Raw genomic sequence first — 20,310 nt, forward strand, 5'->3', positions numbered from 1 at the left:
ATACTTGTCGATATCCGTTTAGCTGACTCTATCGTATGCACTTCGACTAAACGGCTGCAGGACATCTTTGTTTTATTCCTAAACCATACTGCTACAACTGAATGTAGCTTAGTTGCTTAATGAACTTCCGTTTTGTGGAAAAGGTTGGGCTAACGGACAATTTCCTTAATCTGATTGGCTCTTGGAACTCTCGCGAAACTGGTACTCATATGTGATTGGAGGACTAAGAACATGTTGTTTGAGTGACAAGTGGGCACAGACGGTGGTATTCGTAAAGAGGACACACACGGCACAGAAGTAAGTTTTCTCTAATTTTAATGTGTTGTGACCAAATTATTAAAGCTTCATGTTGTGTGTATTCACAGAATACGGTTACGAAATTATTTTTTTTCGCTATCCCTTCAGTATATGTAAGGTGTTAATGCTTGTTGTTAGAGCAGTTACCGGTGAAGTCGGTTCGATACATACTGTCAAGGTTTATTATAAGGGTACCTGACATGTGTCTCATTTGTCATCTGTGTGATGCCGAGTTTATAACAAAGTCCACTTAATCTGTTTCGTGAAATTATTTTACATTAATATCAAGCAGTAGGTACAGATAGATAGATAGATAGATAGATAGATACTTTAATGATCCCAAGGGAGTGCAGTCAAATGGGAATTATACATTATGATAATAATGGAGTGCGTCTGTGCGTAACAAAATAATTCCCGTGGAATATTCGTACGTATGAGGTAAAGAAAATGAGAATCGAACATACACAGATAGATGATTATCATGTCACTCATTGACAGTCAGTGCAGGCCGGTGTGAGTCTTTTGTTTACTGAGTTAACAGGTGACAACTGGTGAGCATGGCTTGTCCATTTTGCTTTTCTTAAAATTTCCTGTTTGAGTAAGTGTATACAGTACTTGTGTTTCTTCTATTGAATGCATTTTTGGGATTTGTGCATGTCATTTTTGAGACACTTTCGTGAACACTAACAGGAATGTAGCAGAGTCTGAGGCCTGCTGTCAATCAGTTTTAAAATATCATCTACAACATCCCCAAAAATTACCCCCAAAAAAAGCCAAAGTGTATGATGAATACCACTCTGCCACTTATAAATAGAACATTTACAAAGTAAAGATTTTTCTCAAGATAACTTTGTGCCCTAAAAAAATAAACTCTATTTGACCATAATTTTTCACCATGACTCAAGTCAAAGAAAATGGAATTCTAAGTCTAGCCTTTCAAATGGGGGTTAAGCATAATTTTAGTATATAGAGACATCTTGAGGGATGGAACTGGCTTCTAGCCTAGTACACTAGTTTGACTGGTGAAACTTATTCATCCAGCAGCTTTCCATTAAACTTGTTATCCCTTTTCAGCTTGTCAGTTCCTTACAAATAATGACAACTTTTCTTAACCACTTTTTATTTTTATAGTTCCAAATAATAACATAATTTATATCAGGGCACATCCAATAAGAGCACAGCTATAGTGCCTATTTGGTCTCCAGTGACCCAACAATCTCCAATAAGCAAGAGCACAGAGACAATGGAAAGGAAAAACTGTCTTTTAACAGACAGAAAACCAGATATGGGGATCAAGGCTGCTTTGTCCAGAGAGAAAGAGAACAAGCACAGTATGTATTTTAATAGAAAGATTATTCTCGAGTCTTCTCTTAAATAGCGAGAGGGTTAAACAAGAGCACAGCCCGGTAGATGAGACACACCACATTTATAGTGAACTGTAATCCAGCTTACAGTTTGATTATTTAGCAGTCCGTCCATCCATCATCCACTTCTCCACCTTGTGGTGGAGTCTATCCCAGCCGGCTACCGAGAAGAGGCAGGGTACACCCCGGACATGACTCCAGCCCATCACAGGACCACACATAGACAAACAACCACGCATGTTCACACCGACACCTACAGACAGTTTTGAGGGATCAATTCAATATTCTGATGGCGGTCACTCATTCTGTCGATGTTTTTATTCACCCTTTGTTTGTTTCTCTAGTCTGTCTCTTCAGGTGTCCCTTCCAAGATATTCTCTGGCTGAAGACAACTTAAGGAGAGGATGAGCTGCACTGTAGTGAAACATTTTCCGATACTCGATATGGATTCCACTTGTTAATGTAAGCAATAAAGGGACTTTTACAAATTGGCTTAGGAATCATGAAATATACACTCAGAATATAAAAACGTTCATTTAAGAACTCGCATTTTTCTGTATATTTTGACAGCGCTGCTATCTACAGGGGAGATTTGTAGCTTCTTTTCATTAACAGACATTTGCCGTTCCCATAAAATTTGCACTAGAAAGTAGAACTGACATACAGAAAGTGGAAATGCTTAATGAGAAATATCATAAGCATTTTTCTTGTTTTCCAGCCTAGCTTTTCCCATGCTGAGCAGAGCAGTGGTGCGTTTAAGGACACTGGCTGCTCATCTCTGTAAAGCAACCATGTCCACAAACCACTTGAGCGCCAGTCCTCTCCCTGAGGCCACCAAGGCGTCTTCCACTGCAGCCATTCTTATTATTGGAGATGAGATTCTCAAGGTAATTTTATATTGATGGATACTTGTGTTTTGTCTGAAGCTTTTTTGCTGAGTCAAGTGGAATCCTTAGAATTTCTTTGTGTATTCGAGAGTATATATACAGGTACAGGTATACCTCAGCTTATGTCGTTAATTGTTTCCAGGAGACTTGACGTAAGTTGAAAAACTACGTGAGTCAAATTAATCATTACCAGTTTTGTACAGTGTTTTATTTCTGAATGTATTTCCATAATATTTGGTTAATACGGATTTACTTTAAACCTACAACCGATTAAATTTGATTTTTTCATACAATATATGAAAAACGTTGCTGTCTCCTCTTCAGCTGCTTCTTCTCCATTGCAGATAACGGGGGTTGCTACGGCTAAAACGTATGATATTATGTTTTATTTATTTTACTTATGTAAAAAAAATTATGTTACTATATATGTTTTTATTCTTATGTATTGAACAGCAACACAATATTATATGCTTTTAATAGTTGAGTAGTGATTTTATGATTCCAATATTTGTAGTGGACGGGGGTAAAGTACATAAAAAAACGTCGCCATTCTTCTTTAGTCTCTTCTTCTGCAATGCCGTGCATTTTTTGCGGCGGTAGGGGGGGCATATAATCGAGAATGACTTAACTCAAAAAACAGTGGAAGAGGAGGTATACCTGTATTCTAACGGGAAATCTTCATGGCGGTCTCAGATATGAAGGCAGTCAGTTATTCATTCTTTGATGTTTAAATCATGTGTCAGCAGTGATCAGTTTAAACAAGCAGCCTGTAGTCGTGTCCCATGTCATGCCTCTGTCTCATTACATGCTCACTGTGGAGCGTTGAGATTGGAGTCATTGTTAAGTCTCATCTGGTCCTTTATCTCCCAGGGTCACACCGTTGACACCAACAGTGCCTTTCTGACACGAGCGCTGAGGAAACTCGGAGTGTCAGTGCAGCGTATAACCGTTATACCCGACATACAGGGAGTCATCGCTAAAGAGGTGGCTCTCCTTTCCCCTCAATATACACATGTAATTACCTCAGGTGGCATTGGTCCCACCCATGATGATGTCACCTTTGAGAGCATCGCCATGGCATTCCAAGAAGAGTTACACCCCCACCCTGAGCTCACCCGGCTGGTGGAGCAGTTCTTCGGGGTGGTGGATAAGAATAGTGCTGCTATGAAGCTCGCCATGGTGCCTCGCTCAGCTAAACTCAACTATGGGACTGATTTTCAAACGGGACAACCACTCCGATATCCACTGGTGAGTGAATGCAGGATGAGGGAGATCATCTTAATTCTGTATTTAAGCTGCTGGTGTTAATATCATGAACATGAGGTCATAGAACATTGGATTAGAACAAATTATACCAAAGATAGAAGGGATTAGTGCCCTTCACCTACCCACTGTACCCCTGTAGTCTGTGCAAAAATTGATATCTTTCAAATCCCCTGTGTTTTGTATTACCTTTTCAGTAGTTTTCTGAGGGCGGATGCAAAGATGAGAATTGTAGTTATCATTTCCCATAAATAATCACATTATTAGACGTGCTGGTCATTGCACTTGAAACAGAACACACCAGAAGCAGCAGACGTGACTGTCCGTTTCAAACTCTTTCAGTACAAGATGTCTTTTTGTTTTGCCAGGTCAGCGTTCGTAATGTGTTTATCTTCCCTGGGATTCCATCTCTCATGGAGAAAGCTTTCAAGGGGCTTGAGCACCTGTTTGCCGCATCCGGGACCACGTTTTACTCTGATGAGGTAACTCTGTGAACAAGCCACCTGTGTGCTGTGATTTTGACAAATTAAGCTAACCACTGATTTTTGCATTAGATTTTTGTTGATGCAGATGAAGCAGCAATCGCCCCCGTGCTGACCAAACTGCAGCGTGTTTGGGGCCGGAAGGTGGCCCTCGGTTCCTACCCTGACTGGCTGAGTAACTATCACAAAGTCAAACTGGTCCTGGACTCGGACAGCCAGGAGGAGGTGGAACAAGCCCGGGCACAGCTATTAGAAGAGCTGCCCATGGGGAGCGTGGTGCCCTTAGTGACCGACCCCATGTCCATTGCCACGTCTGAAGTTTACAGACTGGCCAACAATGGTGAGTGAGAGACAAGAGGTGGTGGAAGAGGATAATTTGAATATGACAACTTTAATATGAAGTTAATATTGGACAGAACTCCACTTCACATTGGCACTGGGACCAATATTGGAAGCAAAAAGATGAAAGTAATTATCACCATAAAATCAGAGCGGATTGTAAAAAGAGTGATATAACTGGCATGAGACTAAACAGAGGTTAGGATTGAGAAACAATAAAATAAGACCAAGTGCAAGCAGATATTTTATATAAGAATGAGAACATTAGATTATGACCAATAAAATTTAACTACGTCGACTATAAAATGACTACTCACTCTGGATTTCCTTTACTCTTAGGCACACCATTGGGTGAGAAAGTTATGTCCGCGCTGGAAACTGTGGAGGCTGCGTTAGCTCAGTATTCAACAGACCAAGTCTGCATCGGGTTCAACGGAGGCAAAGACTGCACGGCGCTGCTGCACCTCTACTATGCAGCCTTGAAACGGTAACGTAATGGGACGAGATGAGATGTTTAGAACGTGTCAGGGTTGGAATGATTTCATTAAGGTAAAACAAATGACATGAGGGGTGAAAAAAGAAAAGATTCAATTTAAAAATATGATGATGCATCACCTGCACAGGGGCATCGTAGTAGGAAATAATTCTGACAAGGATCTCAGCAGCAAGAGGACTCTTGGACAGCGAGAGGATAAACAGGAACTTGGTGTTTTTTTATTTACAGTTTTTCTCTCCCCCCCCCACCACCCCGTACCTTTCTCAGACGATATCCAGACAGTAAAGACAAGGTGAAAGCTCTGTACATCCGAATAGTCTCTCCATTCCCAGAAATGGAGAGATTCCTTCAAGACACAATAAAAAGGTGAACACCCAGTCGGTCTTATTACACATTGGTTAGCAAACATTCAAGTTGTGTTGTGTCTTTAGGTGCCCTTGCCAGAAAACGTCCCAACGAGGTGGCTCACCATTTAGCAACGTGTCTCCTACAGGTATGACCTGGAGGTGTTCTCTGTGGAGGGCAGTATACGGCAGGCGCTGAACGAGGTGCAGGAGAGGAGGCCGGAGCTGAAGGCCGTGCTGATGGGGACCAGAAGGAGCGACCCTTACTCGCTCACTCTCACCCCCATGTGTCCCACCGACCCCGGCTGGCCAGACTACATGAGGGTCAACCCGTTACTTGTAAGACACACACAGACTGCATAACAGTATTCCAATAGTATTTTGTCCTGTCTTGTAATGCAAGAGCAATAAATCAGTCCAAACTAAAGCATCCGTTGAAAATCAAAGCAGAGCTCACTTGATATCTTTATTGTGTCTTGCGAGCACCTGCAGGCTTTGGTTATAAAAAACGACCGTAGTCCCTCAGTCTTCCCCACATTTTAGTGTTGACTGGTAATCCAGATCTGATTTCTCTGCCCTAGTGTGTAAATTTTCCCCTGCTCCATTTTAATATTATTTTTCATCTTGAGTCAAGTTCCATTGCGCAGATCTGCAACTGCTCGAATCTCACAGCACCCATTAAATGCACATCGACAGCCCTGCGGTAATAAAGTAAAGATTCAAATTGTTATGAACATTTTGAAAGCCATTAAATTTTACAGACAAATAATAATTATACCTGCGCAAGATAATGGTTTTCAATAAAACCCTAAAACAATTTAGTGATAATCTGTTGTCTTGAATTGCACTATTCGGGTTTTTATGACATGGTAAATATTTTTCAGGTGGCAACCTCTGATTACTTCTGTTTATTGAAGAATAAATGCACAACAGCATCTGTAACCTGTTTTGTTTTAGATTTATTGTGTGAGTGGTGAATACTTCTAGAATAGCCGCTAGTGGTCAAATTGTGACAGATGCTTACAGGCAGATGTGCATCTGTTGACCTCAGTGCAGTGTGTGTGTGTGTGTGTGTGCATCTCAAAATAGTCCTCAAAGAAAAAATCCTCACAAATGAGTAAATCTGACGTCTCCTAATGTTCTGCAGGATTGGACCTATCACGACATCTGGATGTTCTTGAGGACGTTATATGTACCCTATTGTATCCTCTATGATAAGGGGTAAGAGTGGAACCACGTTCTTTATGCTTTCAGGTTCACAGCTGAAGTCTAGGATTCTTGATCTGAATCTCCTCCCAAACTGTAGGTACACTTCTCTAGGCAGCATGGACAACACGCGTCGAAATGCGGCCCTACAGGTGGTAGATGAGAGGGGGGTGATGCGGTACAAGCCAGCCCACCTCCTGGAAAATGAAGAAGAGGAGAGAAACTCCCGCGCCTGATGGAGCCTCACACCTGTTGCTGACGGAGCCAGATTTTCAGAACTCAGATCATCTTCCATGGGCGCACAACAGCATGTTAAAAACACAACACAGACCTTTTTATTGAGTTACATGCAAAGCGAGACTGTGTGTGTGTGTGTGTGTGTGTGTGTGTGTGTGTGTGTGTGTGTGTGTGTGTGTGTGTGTGTGTGTGTGTGTGTGTGTGTGTGTGTGTGTGTGTACTTTGTTTATAAATGAGTCTGAAGTAATGGCTCTGTGCTGTTGAATAAAACATCGATCTGGGCCATCTTCCTCCATTGTCATGTAGCTATAAGAGGAGCCTCATACAAACAGCAGTGTGTGCAGGCCTTTCTGTATCGCTCTTGATTTGTCTTATTGAATCCATTTATGCTTTTTTTCTGAATCCAATAAGAGCAGACTGCTGAGAGAGACGGCCTCAATCATTAGTAAATAATATGGAAAGGTTTTTCTGTCAAGATGAGAAAATCATGTTTCAGAATCTGTCGGACCGACCCGTGAAGGTCATCCATGTGTCTCCTGATGATTCATCTGCGTCTTGCTGAACATCCATAATCACAGACTACAGCGCGCTGATTGGAGTCTGCTGGAAACCTTCGTGTTGTAGTTCCCCTCTCTTGCCTCACGGGGGCGCTCTGTTTTTATTTTCCCCTTTACCGCCAGCGATGACAAAAATTCCCTCCTCATGACTGAATCCTGGCCCATCGATCCACCCTCTCTCCCTCTCTAGCTCACCCCTCTCACCCCTCCTGCAGATTAGTCAACGCTGAGCGGATCGATACCGGCCGATCTAATAAACCGGGTCGCTTAGGAGGCCACCGCCGGGCTGCACACACTGTTACACCAACAATTACCATCTCCTGCCCCCACCCCCCACCCCTAAATAATCTGTCCGGCTTCACGGCTTGCTTGATTTATTAATCATAACAGTAATAAAGGAGACGAAGAACAGAGGCTTCATAATCACGGCAGAGATGTAATGGTGTGTGCTTTGGTGGCGCGATAAAAACACCGGGAAATGTGTGAAATGATGATGTTTGTGCGGAGGGAAATTATATTCTAATAGATTGACTGTTAGTTTTCCCTACTTGCAGGGGAAAAGTATATAAAGAGACAAGCATTTTAAATACATCATAAAACATTCATTGGAACTTTGTCAATTCTCCACACCTTTATTGTCTCTACCTACTGTGTGATTTCAATGATGTAACTCAGAACACATGAGATTTTATCTATTCAGTCTGACGTGCAGAATAGTTGCCTTCTTGAGCTATTAATTCATCAACGAATTACCCCAAATTTGAAGTTGCCAATACTTACACTCCACTGAAGTATTTTTAAATTTACATCACTTAATTCTTCTACCAGGTTATTGTGTTATGGCTGCACCATGCTCTCATACGATTCAATCTGAATAACTTCCAAAGAGCCAAAGTCTTTGGAAGTTAAAAAAAAAAAAACCCTGGAAAAAAAAAAACCCATGACAGGGTTGTATAACACAAGTTTGTTTTTAAATCCGACCTCATTAATCACCAGGACTTTTTTTTTTTAAATTAAGGAACTTGCTGAAAATAATCGATGAAGAGCTTTTGAAAACAGATCCTGGTTGAGCGACTTGAGACAAGCTAAGGCAGGGGTGTCAAACTTGTTTCCACCGAGGGCCACATCAGCATAAATGCTGTCCTCAAAAGGCCTGAAGTATGTAACTAAATATAACTCAATGTAATGTAAAATAAATGTAACTACCCTTTAATGTTAAATAACTCTGAATTTATTACTTATTCAAGTTACAAACATTACAGTTGCACAGAAAAAATTATGTTTCGTGCTCTGTTATAACATAAATCTTTTCTTCAGGTTATGAAACTAACAGAACTCCATCAATTAAGGATCGAACAAGTGAGTAAAGAAAAACAACATCAAACACAAGTTAGGACATTAACTTTGTTCAAAATGGTTAAAATGGGCTAAATTACTGCTTTGTGGGAAATGTAGTTTCGGTCGAAGCACACATTTGACCTTTTTACTTTTAGACATTCTGACCTTTCTATGCGCGCGCAGACCATATAAAAGGATGTGGCAGGCCACATTTGGCCCCCGATCCTCGAGTTTGACACATGCGAGCTGAGGAATCAGAACAGTTTGTTTCCATCACTGCCAGGGATGCTCAATTGATTTTAGCACTTGTATGATAACATTTACAGTTTGTTACCTTTGTCGTTTGGTTCCATTGCATTCACACAGTTTCATCTCTGTCAGTTGTCACTCCATCACCATCACTTACCTGTTTCATCCCTGATGTCTCTTTTGGTTTCACATATCTACTGTAGTGTTCAAACCCCTTCCTTCCTCACTTCCTTGTGTTTTATAAGTGGATACTTTGTCCTCCTTATGAATTCCAGTTTTGATGTTGAAGGATGATTCAGTGAAAACATCTGTGTGACATCACAGAAAAGGATGTGGGTATTGACAGGGGGCCCACAAGAATGTGGACTCAAGTATTTTTTGTTTGCTTCTCGACATTTATCTTTTTTTCTATTCCACACTGCTGTGCCTTTGAAATGAGGCCTGTTTGAAATCTACAAAACTGCAAACAGAACAATCTTGAAATTCTAATACAGGAACTTTTTTTTGAGTCAGTTGAGACAGAGTGGAAAAAGCTGGCATAAAACAAGAGTGGATGTTATTTCCCTCCTATTTTAACTTAATTGGTTCTCCAAAGACAGATTTTCGGTTCGGCTGGTTGAAGTATGATCACCAAAGACACTTAAGGTGATGTGAGGATAAGAAGAGCGGGGGTGATCAGAGTTAGCTCCTCTTCATTAGGTCCATAACTCCTCGCTCCTCTCCTGATAAACCCTTCGAATCTCCCGGGATCTCTAAAGGTGTAACAGAAAGGCACACTTAATGGTGGTGGCGAAATGGACTCAGGGTGACTTAGCATCTCTTGTTGTGACTTTGTGCAAAAACACACGACAAGCTTTGGTGCTGAAGTGAACTATCCATTTCAGAACAGACTCGGCTTTGGTGACTGTGATGCTTTTCTCAAAAGCAATATGTTCCTAATCCAATTCTTCAGCAGTTCCTGTAGTGTAAAACAAGAACTGAGCAGCGTGAGACAGCAATTCAGGAAATGGCCTGGGAGGGATGCTTAACGCAGAGGATGAAAAGACACTTGGTTGTCATGGAGCATCAGGAAGGGAAGGGAGACCTTTGAGTCTATGCAAATTACCATCCCATCCGTAAAGCCAATCGACCAGAACACGGGAAAAAGGATGTTTGGAATCAAAGTTTCGCACATTAAAAGTGAAAGAAAATAAGCGAGAAAGAAGGAAAGTGTGAGGGAGAACAGAGGACGCTGCTTCGCCTGCTGCCAAGTGAAAGTCTGATTAACTTGGGTGTATCAAGAATTTGGTGTGTTCAAATAAAATAACTCCTAGTCCTACATCTGTCACAGACCCTCAGTTCATAGCTGCACACAGGATGCGTTTAGAGATGTCTTTTATATGAAAGTTCACTGAAAATAAAGGGAAACAGTTCTGCGAAGCTTCAACCAGCATTCTGAAAATTGATGGATTATCGGCTCACGTTATGGTGCAGTGTGTTGAAAACATGAGACATGAGGCATGTTTAAGTCCAAAAAGTCCAGTCAATCAGCTGAGTTCCGTTTGGAAAAATTAAGAATTCAGTAAGTCCTACTAAGATTTTTCTAACGACGATATTTTGAATGGTTGTTCAATATCAAGATGAGGCTTGGAAATTAAATTTGTGTTGACATTTTTACAGTTAGCTGTTGTTAATCCTAAATTAACACTTTTTCTTACATTACAGAGACATACAAATGGAAAGAAATAACTAAATATTCATGAGAACACACGGTACTCAATAATTCTCCTGACTTTAAACCAAAAGAGAATGTAGTCCATCCACATTTACCACAGTTTCATGTGACATATTGGAAGCGCCTGTTTTGTCAGCACGCAGCAGAAATAATTACACCGTTACCGGCGACCTGACGTGTGTTAAGGATATGCTTAACAGTACGGAAAGCAGACACCATTAGTTCAGACTTTATTTAGAACAAACAAATTCTGCATACACTCAAAAAGGAAATAAAAGGATCACCTGGAAATTAGATAGCACGCTCATTCCTCAAGGCTGTAGAATTAATCAATCGTAATTCTCAGAGGGTTTCACAACCAGAAGTCGTCCCTCTTACCCCCAAAATAAAAACATTGAGCTATGCATGAAATCTGGTGTCGCCTTTGCTTCTAACATGATTCTTTATGCAGTAAATTATTTTACTGCATAAAGAATTTCACAGCATAAAACAAACTCAAAGCTAGGTTTGTTGAAATGTAGCATGAAGCAGATTATGTATAAAGTAAAAAGTATCTTAACTCTTACCTCTTCTACAGTATTTTTCTGAAAGGTAATGTTAGGTAAAGATGTAAATTTCTTTGAATGGAATTAAAACTACTTCTGAATGTGTCCCTGGGAAAAGAATAATCCCAGAATGAGTGAGAGTGGATATTCTTCTTATTCCAAAGATTCTAGGGTTTTAAGTAGTTCTTCTGCTTGATATAAGTCGGTTCACAGACTTAACATCTGCAGTTTTTATTTTCCACTGCTTGAATGATCAGATATTCACTCTGATCCTGTATCGGATTACAACTCGTTGAAAAAGTAGATGCAATATGTGCAACAAATGTCGACATTTTTCCTGATTGTTGAGGAATTTATTTTTAGTAGTGCCAGTGGGAAAATGTACAGCACACCGAACTGAGACTTTAGCTTGAGGAATTGGTAACACTCAGCGCTGCTTACTGGTGGGTGGAAGCAATGGAACCCAACACCATGGTGCAGATTCTGCTTCGTCATTCTAGAATATGCGAGGCTTTACATCCAGAGTCGTGAAGTTGGAAGGTCAGGAGGTTTGCTGGGATTTGGTCGTATTTCCTGATGTAAAACATTTTTTGAAGGAAAGAGATGTGGGAGGATTAAGGCAGGACTGACATATATCAGATGAGTTAACTGGAAAGTTCAGTAAAGCACACGTTACAGCTGCATCTCTAACCTGTGTTTCCCATCAATAATACTTACAGATCATGATCAGGACAAATATGATTCCTGAATATTTTCTTCGAAAGAAAATAAAAACATCTTAAGATGATGCTTGTCCCAAGAAAGGTATTAAAACCCACGGCCTGTTTTGTATGATGTCACTACCCTAAATAACTGATTTTTGAATGAACTACTTCAGTAACATTAGAACAAAAATCAAAATGAAATCAAAACATTGAAAATCAATGTTTCCTAACTATTTCAAGGCACTTCTAAATTGTCTTTACCCAAACCCTCTGGCTTCATCTCTGTTCAGTCGTGATTCTGGGCTCTGTAGGATTTCTCTTCTTCTGTTTTTAAGAAGCGGAGTGGGAGTCTGGGGTGTTGGTGGTGACCTGTATGGTGCCTTCATGGGACTTTTCAAGGCATTTAAAGTTGTAGTTGCCCAATGCACCAATTTTAGTGGCTTTGTGTGGCCCCATTCCCAAATTTCTTTGGTGGACCCAAACATTTTCACAGTTCCTGTCCTCCTCAGTTCTGAAATGCTTGAATTATTCTCTGGTCTGGATTCACAGTGAGTATGCAGTACTTATCAATGTAATGATAACAGGCGGGGAATGTCATCTGGGAAAAACATCCTTCTGAAATACAAGAAAAGGCTTGAGAGGGAAGACATTTAATGTTGAACACGAAAAGGGAATGAGCAGAATGATTTATTGTACACCACCTCTACTTTACCTTTATGCAGCTAAAATAAATCTTTGAAGTCATTTCAGCAAGCTGTTCTTTCTTGGAGAATGCACTTTCATTTTATTCTTTAAGGATAGCACTTGCATGTAACCACATTTAAATTTCTGCCTTAAAAATGTAATGAAAACATTAAAGTAGGGAAATTGTTTCTCCTCTATTAATAGTCAAGAGTTTTGTGTTTCAGAGGATGTAATCAACACGGCAGTCTGAGCTGTAAAAATATAAGCCAACAACAAAACCTGCGGTGTTGAAATTTGATCCGTTATAATTACACTGTTACTGAAATGAGAGCCACAATAAGGATTTGCCAGTAGCAATTTTTTTTGTTATAGTTAAAAACAATCCCTCAACAACTCATCCCAGAAATTTTTTTTTAGATCACAGTCATTGCCCAGATTGTATTGAAGTTTTGTAGGAATGCTTGACATGGAGTTTTTGTGGAATCTCATGTTTAGGTAATATGGTAACATCTGTCCATAATTATGAAGTTTCTTTTAGAGGGTAAGATCAGTTCCAGCGTTAGCACATTGACACAGCAGACTTGTTCATTTTGAAAAATTGTCATTCTGAAAACATTGGGATGTTTTTTTTGGTGGGACTGTTCAAGCGTTTCCTCTCGGGAAATAAAGAGAAAACAACCAAAAAAAACCTTGATATCATACTATTACATAAAAGCTGCTGGTTTGTTGAAATAATCTGCCATATCATTTTCACACGGCTGAAATGGAAACGGACACAGGCTCGTTTTCCTTTCAGTCCAGCCTGAAAGTGTACCTCACTTTCCACTGATTTCAGTGTGCTTACTTCATCGTTCACAGTGGAAAAGGAATGAAAACATGGGCTTTGGAAATTTCTATGTGAAGGTCAGAATCAAAGGCAGTTCATAATATGCCTCAACAGTGACAAACATGTCATCAGAAGAGATCATAAACCATGAAATAGGAGCATTAGCCCTATTATCCAGGAAATTGCCTCTCTGGCTTCACAAGAAGCTGTCCATTACAGCAGACATAAATGGAAATGCATTTACAGCTTATTTGGATGTACACTTCTATATTTAAAGCACAAAGACATCTCTTGTGTGTTCAGAACCCAACTCTGTATTTACAGAACAGAAAGGCAGCTACTGATGCTTACGGGTTTATTAATACTGGGAGTCTATTAGGTATCAGTCTCATCAGACAATGGCTGCCAATAGATAAAAAGTGGGGTCAATATTCTACTAAGTTGCTCACATTACTGGGGCCTCTTCCACCACAAGGTCATTTCAAGTCCCTGAGGTCTCCTTATCTCCACACTCGTGTGTATCACACTGGATGTGTGTGTTGTCACTGAGACGTGTGGTTACATCAAACATCAATACTTTCAAAAGTTAAATGACGATCAACTCAAAGCTTTTTAATGCAATCATATTTATTTTGTCTCGCCGTAAAAAAAAAAAAAAAGGCTCAGATTGCAGTTGGTTCTTCACAGAAGAAGAAACATTCTTCACTAAAATGTGAAAACACACACACACACACACACACAGATACACACAAAACCCTACTTTACACGATGGAAAAAAAAAATCTACATCACCAACATTATTCAACACAACATTATTCAAACAACATTCAGAAAGTGAACATAAAAACACATGGAATGACTCTTGTGGTTTAGAGCATAACACCCAAATATTTTAGAAATATATATTAAGAGTTAGGGTAGACTTTTTTTTAAGCTAGAATAAATTGTGCAGCTAATCTTTATATTTTATGAGCTGAACTCACTCAAATGTAGGGAAATAATGATGCAACTTTATAAATACAGAAAATTAATTCAAATTCAATTTAGACTAAAATTATCATCTCAAATTTCAAGTATATATAGTATATAATTAAAATCGGGTAAATCAATCAATTGCGAATAAATTTGTCTAGAATTTTATTTTTAATCAAATGAGATTTCTTCAAAAACTGAATAAATTTAATCATCAAATCATTAAACCAAAACTACTTTGCAGTGGAGAATTTTGAACATGTACCACTTTATTCAACTTATCACAAATATAAATCATTGATTCTGCAAACTGGTATTTTATCTAAATTATTCTTCAAAATATTAGCGTCAGTTTGTAGTTAAACATCTATTTCATTTTGTAGAATATATTAAATATAGAGGGAAAAATCCATGGATTCTTGCATCAAATGGAAAGACTGCTTAAAAAATAGGAACCCAAAGCTTGCTTGTGTTTCTCTACATGGGGTGGGTCAGTGGAAGCATCAAGCAATCAGCCTCCTCGACGGTCCACAGCGTGAGCAGCAGAGCAGGACGGGCCGATGCTCTCGCTTCACCCATAAACCCTCTGATGCTCTGAGCTTCCCTCTGCAGCTGGGAGCAGGGCAGGCAGGCAGCGCAACACTGGGTCCAATCAGAGAAAAAACTTCCAAGTCCTTTTATTACAGCACCAAAATCTAGTGTCTCCTTTCTGAGTTTGTGGCCAACCCAGTCCAACTCCAGCTCGACTAGTTTAATACCAGTAGGGGGCGCATCAGGCCAGCCACACTCCTCCAAAGGATTCCCCTATTTCCAACTAAAATACCAAAAGTTAACTATAAAACTTTGCCAGCAATTTTACCCAGATGCAAATAAGGTAGTTTAAAATTAGTCACACCTTTTTTTGTCAGCTGCATGTCTGCCCAGGACAGCAGGAAGTGTTCTTCAGCCCTGCTTTGAACTGGAGACAGAAATAAATCTAACACCGTATGTAAAAATGTAGAAAAAGAGTGTTCCGACTGGCTCTTTGTGTAACATTCTGCACAACTACTGACACAACAGATGGGGCAGGAAAACAACACAAAATGAATCACTGTTGTAGCGTGTTGGTCCCTGAGTGACTGTGGCTCTGTTCTAGAGAAGACACACAATTCTTCCAGGAGTTTCACAGGCAAACAGCCACAAAGTACAGTAATGTTTTTTTTTGTTTTTTTGTGATAGCTTAGATTGTATTGCACCGTGTTGTATGCTTTCTGGGCATAGATTGCACAGAGTATTTCTGAGCTAGCTCTTCCAAGCTGTTTCAACCACAAGGACAGACGAAGATGTCAGGTTATCATCAGGAGGAGGACGAGGATGAGGAAGATCAGAGGTGAAGTCGTCCTCAGCGAGCAAACACTACTTCGAGGCGCAGTATCTAATGGAGAGAGGGAGACTTTACTAATAAATCATTACTGTATGTATGAAATTGGCATTATGACAAAAATAATGTGGGAGGAAAAGTATTTGGATGAATTTCTCACAGTTTGCGAGCAGGAACGTAATTACAGTTAGAATATAAAATGTTAACTCAGGAAATGATGTGCCTCAAACTTTGTGTAACCAATTTGAGGTTTCTGAATTTAAAAAAAAAAGACATGGAAGACAGTGCTTAAACAGTTGAATGACTGAGATCTCAATAACAGAGTTTCAAAAATCTGATGGAAAAACAGAAGAACATAGCTGGGACCGCTAAAGATTTCAATGACATCGGTGCCATGTTTAGGTTTCGATGTACGTTTCAGTCTTTTTCATTTCAGGCTCATCAAAAACAGTTTTTATGCATGTTGTCATTTTCATGTCATTATACAAAACCATATTGTCACTTGTTTAAGTAATATTCAAACTAACTAGGAGAGCACTACCCTCCGCCAAGGCCAAACAGCTCCTTTTAATTAAATTACACTCTATTACATATTCCAACAAGACACGTGCAGCAACAAAATGACTGTCCTCAGGGTTCTGTTTTCAGTAAGTGAAAACATCCAGATCCATATCATTATCCAAATGAAAGTAGCTGATAGACAAATAAATAAACACCAGAGAAAACATGACCTCATAGGTGTTGGTGATGGCCCAGACACAAAGGAAAAAGACAGACCTGACGTACAGTACGTGACATCTCTTACCTTGTATTTGTTTTGAACCCTCTGATGCTGCAATGGGAGGGAGAAAGAGCAGGGGTGGAAGAGAGAGAGAGAAAAGAAGGTTTAGACAAAAGTTGAGGGGAAGAAACAAGTTGCTGATTAGTCATTTTTTCATGCTTAACTTTCTCAATAAAACTTTGTGGAACAAAAGAACAAGAAACAGACAAATGACCAGGAGAAGGTATTTACCATTACTCAAAGCCTAACGCCATGAAAAATGAGTCCTGACTGCCTGTGCAACTCCAAATATGTTCCCTATGCAAATTCTCTTAAAGGTCGGGTAAAAAAGAGCTTGAGAAGCACAGCAACAGGAAAAGATAGTGTTATGTAAATTAGGAGAAGTGAGAATGATGGAGATTATACGAGGGGATACAGGAAATGAAAAAGAAGAAGGGGGGAAACACAGGAAAATTCAAAATGACAGAGCGAAACCGAAAAGGGAAAAGAAGATGAAAGGAAGGGCAACAGAGACCTGAGCGAGAAAGTACAGTGGGGGTGGTGGGGGTGGAAAGATTGAAACAAGGTCAGACGGAGAGAAAAGGGAGGGAGAGAAATGACTGGAAAGAGGGGTGTTTGTGTCTGGGCGTCACTTTCTCAGTGGGGGGTGGACTAAAAGGAAATAATGGGGGAGGATGGAGGGATGGGAAGGATAAAATATGGAAGGGAAGGAGAGAATGATAAAACAAAAAAGACCCTTAGAAAGACAGACCGCCAAGAAAGGACGACCGCAGGGTCAGGGGGGAGGGATGCAGCCATCATTAAATCAATCTATGGCCTTGAACGCACCTTTGACAAAGCAGACCCACACAAGCACACAACATGAAAAGAAAGTACGCACTTATGTCTGGAGGAAAGCCTCCACCTTCCCACATCCCAGAGCGACTGGGTGAGATTATGAGCGAAGAAACGGGACAGCGGGAGTTCATCGGTTGTTGAGTCACACAGACGGAGAAGGAATCCGCTAAAGGAGAGCTCCATCCTGCACCGACAGGTCTCAGCGGCGACACGTCGCTCTGACAGACGTGATTCGCTTAAACGACGGCCAGGTTCTGTGCAGCTAACGACCATCTAGGGGTTAATGAAGCGTTTAAAAGCACGCTGGGTCCGGGCGTGTCATTGAGCTCACCAGGCTGTGATTGTGGATGGTTGTACAAATCATAGCAAACACAAAACGAGTAACATTCAAATATTTGATTTGATTTTTCCTAAATCAGTCCATGTTTCAAAGTCATTTAACAACAAAGGAAAAGTATCCCGTTCAAGTTTAATCTGTCGATGATGCATAAAAACATAAAAAATTTATTGCTTGAGATGTTTTTTACTATCGTCGACATTTTGAATGTAAAACAAAACCGAGAAAGAATTTTCTACTGATTACGTTTAAATCGGTCGTCTATTTCATGAAAAGAAAAACACTTTTCTGAACCGAATCGACGCGCGTGTGGAACTCCTGATCGCCGTTCGGAAGCGACGACTTTAAATACCTCCGGTTAATCCGGCTGTGTGTGATATGTGTGTTTTGATCTGGCTGTAATCAAATCATCTACGTCACAAGTTAAACTTTGAGGACGGAGGTTTGTTTCATCACCATGATTTCTGGTCATGATGAGCTCCACCACAAAATGGCGTCTCTGCGCTGCTGTTGGATACATTCACCACGTGCAACTGTGCATGCACAACCATGGTTAAGCGTGTGTGTGTGTGTGTGTGTGTGTGTGTCGGTAAAACGCCCCGCTGCAGAGGCAGGCACTATTCCACCATCCCACCTCTTCTCTCACGCCGCCATTTTACATACCGACGCTGGCTGTTAGCATTGTTAGCTCGCGGTAAAATTAAAATTGAAATTTGAAAATGGGAGGGGGGGGGAAACGAACAAAAAAACAAAAAGTGACGAAAATGAATAAAGTAAAAAAAAATTTATTAAACGTCTTCGGGATCTAAGAGAGCACAAATGGGCAAACCGGGGGCTGTGTGTGTGCGTGTGTGTGTGAGAGTTTGATTTCTGTCCTCGTGTGTGTCGAGTTCAGAGGGTACAAAGGAGTGGAGGGGGTAAAGGACAGCAAGGCTTTTTCCTTCGAAGAAAAAAATGGTTAAAATGGTGAAGCTCTGTAAACTGAAATGAATGCGATGGACCGCTCACAGCGGGAGGACGGCAGGAAAAAGGAAGAGAGCCTGAGAGAGAAAGGGAATCAATTAGAGAGAGGAAAGTTGGTCTTTAATGGTTTCTCACAGTAGGGCAGCTGCAAAAGAGAAAGGCAAAGAGGCAGAGCGGCGAGGAGAGGCACAGAGATAAACACGACGCTGGGAGTTTTAAGCAGACTTCGTAACTGAAAAGAACAAGGCAGGTATGGAACGAGAAACGAAGGGCGTCACTGAAAGATGCAATGAAGGGCTGCAGGGCGCCGGAGACTTCACATGGCATCGTTCTGCTGATGCCGAATCACAGCCTTGTTATTTCTGACGCAACACAGACTCAAGCGCCTCTCAGAGAAGCAGCGTTGCCATCAAATGCTCATCATAAAACCTCAAAAAAAAAATAATAAAAATGCATGCATGCACACACACGGTGCCATTAAGAGTTTCCTGCATCGACAAATCCGGATTGTTCTTGTGTTAAATTAAGACGCTGACCACACACTCCACGAACACACACTCCGCAAACACACACACACACACACACAGGAGAAGAGACCAAAGGACGGGCCAGCAGAGGCTGACCTTGATGCAATGACAGGATACCTGAGGGATCCTCTCGCTTGTCCCCACTCTGTCCTTTAGACCAGAGTCAGCCAGGTGTGTGTGTGTGTGTGTGTGTGTGTGCTCACTGATAATTAATTTAACATCCACAACGGGGCATCCCCACATGGAACTACCCTTTCATCACACAGGCTGCTTTCTGGAGACTGAAAAAAAAAAAAGTTTGGAAAGAGAAGAAGGGGAGGGAAGCGCACAGTTTGAAATTTAGATAAGAGACCAAACGTAGCTGAAGGACAAGAAGTCGCTGTCGCCAAGGGAGACACACACACCTACACACAATGATAGAGTACACGGACATGGTGTGTCCTGCTGCCACGCTACCTGTCACATAAAAGGCTACCTGAGCAACCAGAGATTATGAGGGGAGGTACAGCAGGGACAACAACAGCTGTGGTAACGGACAAAGAGAGAAACCCTCCAACTCTCCTTCATCTCTGGTCTTATTCGTTTAATTCCCTCTTTTCTCTCTCTGGCCTCATGTATTCTCATCCCAGTGCACTCAATGCACGGCAGGAGCTCCACAAAAATGGGGCGGAAAGTCGGCAAATAACTGCACCGTGAATATGGAGATACAACAAAGAGATAGAAAAGACGCAGGGACGTCGGAGGAGATGGGTTGACGAGAGGTGGAGTCGAGCGGGAGGGGGGGGGGGTGAGAGTGCCATGGATGGTGCCGAGATTAGTTTTGCTCCAGTAGCAAAAGATCATAAAAAATGAGGAAGGGAGGAGAGAGCTGAGGAGACAGAGAGAAGGGGAGGATTAGTGCCACTTCAGGAATGACAAAAGACTAGAAAGGAAAAGATGGGAGGTGGGATGGGGTTGGGGGGGTGAAAGACAAGGAGAAGGCGATTATGAAATATAGTCGG

General features: G+C 40.9%; 2 protein-coding genes across 3 annotated transcripts in view; one reads left to right on the forward strand and one right to left on the reverse strand.

The window, feature by feature from the left end:
- On the forward strand, positions 1-8,402 carry flad1 (flavin adenine dinucleotide synthetase 1). Its single transcript, XM_068323899.1, has 11 exons — positions 1-297; positions 2,006-2,123; positions 2,380-2,548; positions 3,419-3,796; positions 4,180-4,293; positions 4,366-4,633; positions 4,972-5,119; positions 5,396-5,494; positions 5,622-5,811; positions 6,620-6,693; positions 6,779-8,402. Exons 3-11 carry the CDS (start codon positions 2,393-2,395, stop codon positions 6,912-6,914), a joined length of 1,563 nt encoding a protein of 520 aa, XP_068180000.1. The 5' UTR covers positions 1-297; positions 2,006-2,123; positions 2,380-2,392; the 3' UTR covers positions 6,915-8,402.
- A 5,795-nt stretch (positions 8,403-14,197) lies between these two features.
- si:dkey-246i14.3 (ephrin A4) overlaps positions 14,198-20,310 on the reverse strand; it is a 30,783-nt gene continuing 24,670 nt past the window's right edge. Inside the window, exons 4-5 of one of the 2 annotated variants that reach the window (XM_068324118.1) lie at positions 16,670-16,690; positions 14,198-15,918 (exon numbers count right to left, since the gene is read on the reverse strand). In XM_068324118.1, the coding sequence (XP_068180219.1) occupies positions 15,830-15,918; positions 16,670-16,690 (110 nt within the window). In that variant the 3' untranslated portion in view covers positions 14,198-15,829. Of the gene's footprint in view, positions 15,919-16,669; positions 16,697-20,310 lie in introns of both variants that reach the window. The other variant, XM_068324117.1, reaches the window with a different exon arrangement.

This window comes from Antennarius striatus, chromosome 9 (genome assembly GCF_040054535.1).
Source record: "Antennarius striatus isolate MH-2024 chromosome 9, ASM4005453v1, whole genome shotgun sequence".
Taxonomy (NCBI): Eukaryota; Metazoa; Chordata; class Actinopteri; order Lophiiformes; family Antennariidae; genus Antennarius; species Antennarius striatus.

What these genes read in the sequence shown, in the direction of transcription:
- flad1 (XM_068323899.1), top strand. Translation starts at nt 2,393, where the DNA reads ATGCTGAGCAGAGCAGTGGTGCGTTTAAGGACACTGGCTGCTCATCTC. An exon ending in TACTATGCAGCCTTGAAACG is followed by an intron (nt 5,120 to 5,395) that starts GTAACGTAATGG and finishes TACCTTTCTCAG; the next exon opens with ACGATATCCAGACAGTAAAG. An exon ending in TGAGGGTCAACCCGTTACTT is followed by an intron (nt 5,812 to 6,619) that starts GTAAGACACACA and finishes AATGTTCTGCAG; the next exon opens with GATTGGACCTATCACGACAT.